General features: G+C 59.5%; 2 protein-coding genes across 8 annotated transcripts; both read right to left on the bottom strand.

The window, feature by feature from the left end:
- Nucleotides 1-135: 135 nt before the first annotated feature.
- Phpt1 (phosphohistidine phosphatase 1) lies at nucleotides 136-1,888 on the bottom strand. The gene is made up of 3 exons (XM_005083678.4): nucleotides 1,337-1,888; nucleotides 835-959; nucleotides 136-394 (listed from the first exon to the last, which is right to left on the bottom strand). Exons 1-3 carry the CDS (start codon nucleotides 1,491-1,493, stop codon nucleotides 302-304), a joined length of 375 nt encoding a protein of 124 aa, XP_005083735.1. The 5' UTR covers nucleotides 1,494-1,888; the 3' UTR covers nucleotides 136-301.
- A 140-nt stretch (nucleotides 1,889-2,028) lies between these two features.
- On the bottom strand, nucleotides 2,029-9,209 carry Ajm1 (apical junction component 1 homolog). 7 transcript variants are annotated; one of them, XM_013123308.3, is made up of 4 exons: nucleotides 8,328-9,209; nucleotides 6,890-7,000; nucleotides 6,727-6,813; nucleotides 2,029-6,641 (listed from the first exon to the last, which is right to left on the bottom strand). In XM_013123308.3, the coding sequence occupies exon 4, from the start codon at nucleotides 6,581-6,583 to the stop codon at nucleotides 3,653-3,655; it is 2,931 nt and encodes a 976-aa protein (XP_012978762.1). In that variant the 5' UTR covers nucleotides 6,584-6,641; nucleotides 6,727-6,813; nucleotides 6,890-7,000; nucleotides 8,328-9,209; the 3' UTR covers nucleotides 2,029-3,652. The 7 variants fall into 7 exon arrangements, with proteins under 7 accessions (XP_012978762.1, XP_012978764.1, XP_012978761.1 ...); XM_013123310.3 differs by having other exon boundaries at nucleotides 6,727-6,795; XM_013123307.3 differs by having other exon boundaries at nucleotides 2,029-6,813.
- Between the last annotated feature and the right edge of the window lie 397 nt (nucleotides 9,210-9,606).

Genomic DNA, 9,606 nt, shown 5'->3' with positions numbered 1-9,606 from the left:
TGACAGCAACTCAGGGGCTCCTTATCTGAACCCAAAGGGCTGAGTATGCACCAATAGTCCCGAGGCCTCCTGAAGTTGAAGAGGTATATCCTGTGGCAACCCAAGGGCACCAAATCCAAGACACAACTCAGGGACTAGCAGGAATATCAATGCTTTTAATTCCTATGGACCAGACTGGTCTGGGCTTCTAAGGCCTGGCAGGTGGCATGTTGCCCAAAGTACGAAGGGAAAGCACAGGGCCAGCCCCTCGAGACAGCACAGCAAGAGCAGAGTCCTAACTTAGTTGCTGAGGGGCAGGGCCTCAGTAGCCATCGTCAGCCCAGGTGACCTCATAATCAGGATACTTGGCTTTGATCTTCTCAGTTGAAACAGAGTGCTGGGCGCGACCATAACCCTAGAGAGAAGATGACCACTAGTCTGCCTGGCCTTTTGCTCTGTGAGTCCACCCAGCAGCCACCGCAATAGCAGGCATGGGAAAAGTAACCAAACCCTACCATCCTAACCATGCTGGGAACAGAATGGGGACTGAAAGGCTGGGTAGGTGATGCCGGGGTGGTCTTTATGAAAAGGGATGGAGATGGTCGGGGCGGTGAGTTTGACCCCACCACTGACTGCCCCAAGGGTCCCCCAAAAAGCCAGGACACAGACCCATAAGGATCTAGGGTAAGGAGGGAGGGGTGCAGTCCAAGGGAGATGGCTTCCAACCACCCTGGAATGTGAGGAAAGGGTTCTGTAGCTTCAACTGTGACAGTGCCAGAGGTGGTCCGAGAGGCCGGTTGGGGGTCAGGCTCACAAGGGTGAATTTTGCAATCTGGCCTGTGGCCGGGAGCTCACCATAGAGTAGCCATACACGTGTATCTTCCTGTCCTGGCTCTGATGGGAGATGCGTCCACCGCCAAGGCACTCACAGTCATAGCCATTCTTTTGCAGCTCGCCTGACACTTTGTCATAGATATCCGCTGGGGTGGGGAGAGTGGCCTCAGGATATGACCTAGTTGCCCTTGTTGGCCCCATAATGGATTCTAGGGCTGGATATGGAGGTCTGAAGCTCCAGGTCTTGGTGGTCTTTTTCCCAGTGGAGATGAGCCCCTCCCCCGCAGGCACAAGGATGAACGGAAGAAAGACACTTTGGAAGTGGGAAAGGGGACTAAAAAGGGTCCGGTCTCGCACTCCTTTCTGCCCAGAACCCCAGTCTGACTTCTAGGTCAGCCTGGCTAAGTGTTAGTACAACGTACAGCACATTAGCATTCACAGACCCGCCCCCAGCAACTGCTAGATTCAGGCCCCGCCCCCAACCTTCGTTCCACCCCCACCGGCGCAGAGGCCCCGCCCTCACCGTGGTACTCAGCCCATTTGTAGCCACGCACGATTTCCTTGCACTCCTTCGTCGGCTCCCCAGAGGGCGGTGCTAGGTGGACTCGAATCAGCACGTACTTAAAGACGCCATCCGAGTCGATGTCCACATCAGGAATCTGAGTGAGGTCCGCCGCCATGTTCCCCAAAGCGCTCGGCCTCAGGACCCCAGAACCCTTTTCTCAACCTGACCGAGTCCTTAGCGTGCGGGAGGCGGGCCCTTTGGCAGCCGCGGCCAATCCCGTGAGGGGATGTTTCCTGAGGCCCAGAGCCCCAGCCAGTTGTACTTCCGATCTGAGGCTCGGACTAGCCAATTGCAACCCAGTTCTTTGCAGCTTTGAGATCTTGAGTCCCAGTTAAAAGCGCTGCGTTATACGGAAATCTGTGATGCTGTAAAGCAAGCTGCGGGAGGTTGGGCAGCAAAAGAGGATGCAGTGACGCACCCCGGCTCCACACCTGGGTCCTAGGGCTTCAGTCCCCTAGTGTAAACCATTAAATCTGAAGTCTTCTCTTTCCCAACACCCATAAGCTCGAGGATCTCTCTCCAAGTTCAAGGACCCCCCTGCCTGACCCCTTCACACCCTCCCACAACACCCTCACGTCCCAGGTCTCCGGTTGCCAAGCTCCTACGCCCACACGTACCCCCACCATCACTACCACAGAGCGAGCAGCAGCTACATTCAAGTTCTATTTTACTTGGTTCGAAAGCACTACTGGCCTTTTGGAAATGGGCCAGTTCTTGACAGCCTGCCGCAGGAAGGAATGTGGAGCCCCTGGGAAGGGCGGCAGGCGGCGCGACAGCAAGAGTTGCAAGAGCGGCATCGGGGCAGGTGCTAAGACAGGCCAAGGTGGGAGCTCTGGCCTGTCCCTGGGGTGGGGAGGGGCCACACAGCGCGCGAGGGCGCGGGAGGGGGTAGTGACGCATGCGCGCACCGCGCGCGCGTGCGCGCAGGGCGTTGTCCCAGGCTCTTGCTCTTGACCTTCCCTACCTCCTAAGGGTGCCTGTTCAATTTCTGGTCTCAAGCCTCTCTGGGTCACACCCTCCAGGGAGCCCTAGGCGCAGATCCGGGTACAGTTAGGCTGCAGAGGTCCGGCAAGCGGCCCAGGGCTGCCTAGGCCTATGGTCTCCACAACACATCAGGCTTTGGCTTCTCCGCTCAGCTTGGGGCTCAGCCAGGGCGAGATTGTGGCACTTTAGTGCATAGGGTTGGGACTCAGGGTAGGCCTTAGCACCGGCTTCCTAACGGCTGTCACACCTGGTGGCTCACTACCCTGTACCCCAGTTAGTTCCTACTTAGGGATAGTCCCAGTTCCTTAATCATTCCCAAGTCAGTCAGCAGGTAGTGCTCTTTCTGTAGGGTCCCCTGCTACTTCATCAGCACACACACACTTCCCACCTCCCTGGGAGATTCAGACCTGAGCCTCCACCTTCTCTGGAAGGCGAATCTTTAGGGCCATCTTGTTGTGTAGGTGTGGGTGAGCACAAACCCTCACCCAGGCAAATTTTAAATCTGGCCCTACCACCATCCACACTCGCCTTCCCCTGCTCAGGCTCCCCTCTGGCTGGGTGGCTTCCGCCTTGGCCTGAAGATGCCCCAGGATTCTAACTGGTCCTGCAAGGGCCCAGATCAGAGCTAAAAGAAACGCAGGACAGGCAGCACTGTTAGTGGATAGTGCCCTGCCCGTTGCCTCAATAGCACAGGGAGGAGGCTCAGGAACCAGGCCTCCTAGCCTGTCACACCCCAGACACAGGAGGAGGGTTGGGGAGTGCTTACAGTAAGGGCATTAGGCTTTGATCAACACGAACTTCGGGACTAGGAGAAAAGGGGATGGATCTGCAAGCACCCACACGTATATCAAGTTTGTCCCCATGGCGTGTGTGTAGTAGTAACTTTCCACTAGAAGGCAGAGCCCAGTGGTCCTCAGGCCCACCCCACCTCCCAGCGGGGAGCACCGAGGGCGAGGACCGGGCTCTTGGGGGAGCCCCCTCTTCCTGGCTGACTTGGGGAGAGCCCTGGATGTGGTCTGGGTGGTCTGGTTGAGAACAGGAAGGAAGAGAAGCGGATGATGGGAAACAGGGTGGCGGGGGACGGGCAGGGGTGGGCTCCTAGGCAAAATTAGAGATTTGGAGAGGGTGGGGCTCAGGGCAGAGAATTTGTAGACCAAGGGAGGTTCCAGGAGACATGGTGGGGCGCTGAATCAGCTGGTCCAGATTCTGGGGGTGGTCTTGATGGATCAGGCAGGGTGGAATAGAGTAGGCAGGGCTCTGGTCAGGGCCTGGGCCTAGCAGTCCCATGGCTCACATGATGTCATCTAGAAGATTGGCACTGGCTACCCAGTCCAGTGCGCGCGGCTCGGAAGCAGCCATGATCATGCACATGAAGGGGCGGCCAGTGCGCCGATCAGTGGGGTAGATAGTGGTGGGTGTGAAGCGCCGGTTAGCCTCGACGAACTCGCAGAGCTGCTCGTAGATGCGTGGATACTCATGGCGGAGGAAGACGCCGCGCAGTCGCAGTTCACGCTGGATGTGGATGAAAGCCACTTCACGCGCGCGCCGGCCAGCCTCACCCTCCTGGTCCAGGCCCGCAGTGCCTGGAGGTGGCGTTAGAATCAGCGTTTCCATGTCTGGCTCCCCGCCACGCGCAGGAGGAGGCCGCGTCGGGCTGCCGGCGGCCAGGGCCACCTTGGCGAACTTGCGCACCGTGGGCCCAGGGCTGCGCGGCGCTGGCCGGGCAGCGGCTCCCGGGGGTGCAGCTCCGGGGCCCACGGCCACCGACACACTGAGCAAGAAGCACTCGGCGGGCTCGTAGAGCCTCCCGGCAGCTGCCAGTTCTCGTGCGTAGCTACCCAGGGGCGCCGCATGTGTAGCCAGCTCGCGCAGTGATAGATAGGTAGGCGACAGCAGTAGCCCTTCTAGGCCAAAGCGTAGGAAGTTGTCTGCAGAGCCCGGGCTTGGGAAACCCAAAAACAGCACGCCACGGCCGCGCGAAAGGAATCCGACGCGTGCTATACGCGAGAAGGCGCGATGCACTGGGCTGCTGTCGCGGCAGAACTGCAGCACGTGGCGGCACACGCTGCCCACGCGGCCATACACGCAACGCGCTTTGTGCGCATCCCAGTCCTCTCGGCGGCACAGACGCGAGCAGTAGTAGGTATAGCAGCTGTGGCATGACTTGAAGTAGAGGCAGGCGTTGAACATGGTCTCTGTCCGCCGACAGCGCGCGTTGGAGCAGGTCATCAAGTCATCCTCGTCGGCGCTGGGCTCCGGGGAAGCGTCGGCTGCCTCGCCCGAGCCGGTGGGCTCCTCGGTGCTGCCAGCCGAGGCCGGGGGCGAGCGCGACGGAGCCAGCGTGGTTGCTCCTCCAGGGCCCGCAGGCCGTGAATCCAGCAGGCGGCGCAGTTGGCGGCCTAAACCTTCGGGGGCAGGTTCCGAGGCTTGGCCCGGTGGCCGTGAGTCGATGACCAGGTCGGTGATGAGCTCGTCCAACTGCTCGAGGCTGCGCTGGCGGCTGGAGGCAGGGCCCTCAGGGACGCTGGGTGCGGGCTGCCGCGGTCCGCCTCTAGGCAATTCCCAGCCCCTGGCAGTGGGGCGCTCTGCTGAGCGTAGGTCGTTGTCGGTGATGGTTATCTCTGGCGTGATGTACCAGTTGCGGCCCAGGCTTTCCCCACCGCGGCCCTTTTCTGTCAGCGACGTCTCAGACAGTGACAGTGCTGCATAGCGTCTGGGTGAGGTGGACAGGTTCACTACGACTGGTGGACGCCGGCCTTCCGGGGATGAACCCCGTGTATCCCGAACCTCACGGCCCAGCAGGTTCTCATAGCTGCGGCCACGTCCTAGAGGGTCTTCACGACGAGGACCGGGAGCCAGGATGTTGTCCCAGGATCGAGAGTAGTGGCGGCTATCGGTCGCCAGCCGGGGTGGGCTTGTGCCAGTGCCGCCGTGCCATGAGGCCAGCAGTGGTCCAGGAGCCGGAGGAGGCGCCACCTGAAGGGTGCGGTAAGGCCTCGGACCCCAGTCGGCCCAGGCTGGGCTGCTGCGGGGATGTGGATAAGTCCGAGTCATTGCTTCCCGTTCACGGAACCTCCCATAGTCCTCTGTGTAGAAGGCGCGGGCACTGGGGTGTGCCCGGGGCTCTTCTGGGACATATCGGGGGACGAAAGGCAGGCCGTAGGCTCGAGGTGTCTCCCCGTAGTAGGAGCGGGACGGGGGCTCCTGGATTGGGAAGGTGCGTACTTCCCCAGCATAGTAGCCTCCCCCACGCCTTGGACTGGGTCTGGGGTGCTCTTCGGTCAAGTAGGGCCTGGAGCAGTAGCCATCAAAGGGAAGGCCTGGGCTTGCGGTAAAACTGCCTGCGTAGCCCTCAGGTTCCTCCGTGTAGAAAAATTGGGTGGGACCCGGGGGCGTTGTGAAGGGTTGACTGCGGTGCTCCAAGTAGTCCCGGGGCCCAGGCAGAGGCCCGTCGCAGTACACTGCTCTGGGGTCAGTACAGTACAAGTCACTAGGGGTGGGAGTGCGTGACAGGGCCATATGGCGGGGCCCTGGAACTGTGAGGCCATGGAACTGTGGGACTGTGCGAGCCCAGGGCGCCTCGCTGGGCGCGCAAGGTCTCGAGCTTCGGGCGGCGTGCTGCAGCACTGCCTCATCAGGCTTGATGTCCAAACGGCAACGGACGTGGGGGACGGGTCCTGTGGGTCCCGTGGGTGGTTCGGGGGGCGCACAGCGGCCTGGGGTGGAGCATAAAGGTGCGATGCGTCCAGGGCCGCCTCGCTGTGGCTGGAGCTTGATGGGGTGCAGCTCATTGGCAAGAGCCCGCAGCGCAGGATACGAGGGTTCCCGGTGCGGCGACCCTTCCAACCGCACCGAACGCTGGGCCTCCCGGCCTCTGCGTTGCAGTACCGGCGGTGAAGCCGGAGCAGGTGTCAGGCCTTGGGGCGCACGGGGTGCGCTCTTGGAACGGGTGCGGCGCCGAGGCTCGCTGTCTCGGGGCCGGGCACGCGGTGGCGCAGGCTCGGGAGGTGGTGGCTGCTGGTGTGTCTCCATGGTGGGCTCGTCCAGTGCCTCTAAGAAGTCGAAACTACGGCAGTGGCGCTTGTTGAAAGGCGCGGGCGCAGCTGGCCGGGTCACGGATCTCTCACATGGCTGCTGTTTGGACGTGAGCCCTGGGGCTACTACCTTGATGTCCTGGTACACGGTCGACACCAGCAAGTCCGGAGGGTCCGTGCGGGTCATCTTAAAAGACGTCCCCAGGCTGGCAGCTCCAGTCACTCGGCCTTTGGGGGATTTTGCCCTGGGAGGAGATACAGGTCAGGGCAGCCTCCTCTGCACCCAAAGCCCTTTATCCCCACCCCACCCCACGTGCTGGTCCGGCTTACCTGGGGCATAGGGGATGGAGCAGCCCAGGCTGCAGGTCTTGGTCAGGGCTTCTGGTGCTGGCTCCATACCTATGTTAGAAGAAGTACCTGAAGGAGAAACCTCACAGTCCATGCGGCCTGTGGGGCAGATTTTCCAGGAGAATTTAGTTTACAGTGAACCCACCTTTGTCCCTGCAGCGGGAACTCCCGAGTCTCTTCCCTATACTAGGGTCCGCTGGCCAGACTTGGGTACATCAACGGGAGAATGTGTTGCAGAGCTACTGCCCTCTGGTGCCTATGGTTGGAATGATGGGCTTTTAGATTTCCTTACAGGTGAGACTATAGATCCCCCACCCACCAGCCCTGCAGAGCTACCCTCTGATGGTGCTAAATCCTGGGTGTCTGCCTCCTGACTAGGCTGGACACAGAACTCCTCTCCTAGCGCTGCAAGTGCCCTTACATGTGGTACAGTCAGTCCTTTTTACCTATGAAGGCCTATGTCCTTTCAACTTGATGAGGTCCTAGGTAGAAGAATGACCCCAAAGAGGTTTCTTGAGTCTCAAGTCCCTTTTCCTTTTGCATAAATCTCTGGCCCAGTTCCTTGGATGAAGCCCATCAAGCTTGTTAAGGCAGAGAAGGCTGCAGCGCAAGCCCCTCCTATTTTGCATAATTACAATGACCCCTCCACCCCACCCCCAGTGTGTGGCTTGACATTCCTGAGCCAAGCCCTAGTCTGCAGAACCACGTGGGGGCCATGTGAGCCACGAACTCAGAGTGTCATTTTCCTGAGCTGCAAACTACCACTAGTGTACCAAGGCAGGAGGCTGCCAGCTAGGAGGAGACAGAGAGTGTGGGAAAGCAGAAGAAAGGGTGGGAAAGCCCCTCCCCAGGACAGAGTCGTCCCCCCCCCTCTGGCTTTGGAAAGCTCCATGGAAACGTGTGGTTGTACCTCCCTGGAGCTATGAACTGGAAAGGATCTAGGCTAATGTTCAGATGTGGGCCACCAGTGTCTGTGGTCCCCAGGGTGTGGAGCTGGCTGGAGAAAGGTTTCAGAAGGTGATGACATTCCCCTCCCCCTCTAAGGCACCCACTCCCAGGATGTTTGCTCCAGAGTAAGCTGAGAGTGTGTTGGGCCTGGCAGGGCTTGTAGGTGGATGGGCCTTTCAGGGTCAGTCTCTAGTCCCGGGTATAGAAGGGGCTTTCTGTTAGAGGGGCCTGTTTTGGAGCCAGGGCTCACTAAGTACCAAGGCTTGTTTCAAACCCAGGTTCATGTCGACCCTATTCAGACTCCTTTCATTTTAGAGTCAATTCCAGGTCAGAGTTTGGGCTAGATGACAGGGTCTGAGGCTCCGCCCCAGAAGGTGACAGCACGCTTTGCTGGCTGCAGCTGTCAGGAGCTGGGTGATGTGACACCCGCTCCTGTGGAATGGGGGTAGGGACTGCTTTTGTATCCTAGATATTTCGAAGACCCTTCCCACATAGCAACCCTTCTCTGGCCTGTCTGGGAGCAGCCATCGCTAGGACCTAGGCTGCGTTGCTTGGGGGCGGGGACTCATCCTTTCATGCAGCCCCCTCCCGTGCCAAGAGCTCAACATGCTGAACAGTTTGGCTCGGCCTCTTACCTGATTATTTCTCCACGAGCTGAACCTAGGTAGGCTGCATAATTCAAGTCGGTTCCGGTGTGTACCTGGCCCCGCTATATAGCCGGTACCGGCAGAAGCTTGGAGGCAGCAGCTCTGGTCCTGGCCTGGCCGCTCAGTGCTGCCCCCAGTGGTGATTAGTAGGGTGGCACTTAAAGGGGCCGCGCTTGAAGGGAGGTGTATAGTGGGGGTCTAGATACGACTGGTCGCCCTAGTTCTCATTTGGACTGTGTAGAGTGACAGGTCACTAATAGCATCCCCAAGCTCTGAAGAGGTTCCCTGCACCAAGAACAGCCTTCCTGCAGGACTCCAGGCAGGGCCCTGCCAGAAACCCAAAATCTTGGCTTGGCGGCAGAAACTCTGGGTTTGGGGAGTTTCCAGAATGCATGTCTGTGGTTGGACCCAGGTGGGAGCAGATGAGCAGTTCCCTGCCCCATTGGCCTCTCCCCAGGAACTGTCCTCTTTGGCTCTGAAGAGGCCAAAATCTCAGCAGGGACCTAGGAGCCAGATGGCTTGCTCAGCCTGGAGTACAGCTGCAACCTCCAGTGTCCAGGATAGCCTGGGCTGCCACCGCCTGCTTCCTTTGGGGGAAGGTCTTCATGTGGTCCACTCCTCATTCCAGCCCTGCCTGCCCCTTACAGGAGGCACCAGACCTTCCAGCATTCTGGTTTGGTAGATGATGGGCCACAGATATCAGACCTGCCAGGATCCTGGTGCTTCAGCTCATAGGGTAGCCCTGGGCTAACTTATTGTAGGCCCTTTCTCCACATCAGGGGTCCAAAAATGGGGGTTAAAGGGCCAGGTAATGCTTGTCCCATTGTACCTGCTCTGCTACCAATTGTCTTGTGTGTACAGCCCTCATAGCAGGAAAGGAGACCCCCGATCCCAGGCCCAGGAAAGCACTCTCAGCCTCGGCCCCCCAGTAGGCACAGCAGTATGCACCACCTCCTACGTCACTAACAGCGCTAAAAGCCTGCCCGCCTCTGGAGGGTTCTCATGGCAACGTGTCCGTAGTGGGCGAGGGTGGAGAGCTGCCAGCGGGGGCGAAATGCTCGGTTGCAGGCGCCCCCGGACTCTTAGCAGGCAGGGAGTGGGGCACACGACTGCCTTCCCAGGTTCTGAGGTCCCAGGTTCTCTCCCAGCAGTAACCATGCACCTGCTTGTGAGGTAAACCCTGAGTCCTGGCCAGGGAGCTCCTCTGCCTGACAAGCTATTGGTTAGGCACTAAGTCCAGATCACTTGGGGCCAGCATTGTGGAATG

This window comes from Mesocricetus auratus, unplaced genomic scaffold, assembly GCF_017639785.1.
Source record: "Mesocricetus auratus isolate SY011 unplaced genomic scaffold, BCM_Maur_2.0 Super-Scaffold_100004, whole genome shotgun sequence".
In the NCBI taxonomy this organism is placed as follows: domain Eukaryota; kingdom Metazoa; phylum Chordata; class Mammalia; order Rodentia; family Cricetidae; genus Mesocricetus; species Mesocricetus auratus.
This window is presented reverse-complemented; position numbering and strand designations above follow the sequence as displayed.

What these genes read in the sequence shown, in the direction of transcription:
- Ajm1 (XM_013123307.3), bottom strand. Translation starts at nt 6,583, where the DNA reads ATGACCCGCACGGACCCTCCGGACTTGCTGGTGTCGACCGTGTACCAG.
- Phpt1 (XM_005083678.4), bottom strand. Translation starts at nt 1,493, where the DNA reads ATGGCGGCGGACCTCACTCAGATTCCTGATGTGGACATCGACTCGGAT. An exon ending in CAAATGGGCTGAGTACCACG is followed by an intron (nt 960 to 1,336) that starts GTGAGGGCGGGG and finishes TCCCCACCCCAG; the next exon opens with CGGATATCTATGACAAAGTG. An exon ending in ACGTGTATGGCTACTCTATG is followed by an intron (nt 395 to 834) that starts GTGAGCTCCCGG and finishes TCTTCTCTCTAG; the next exon opens with GGTTATGGTCGCGCCCAGCA.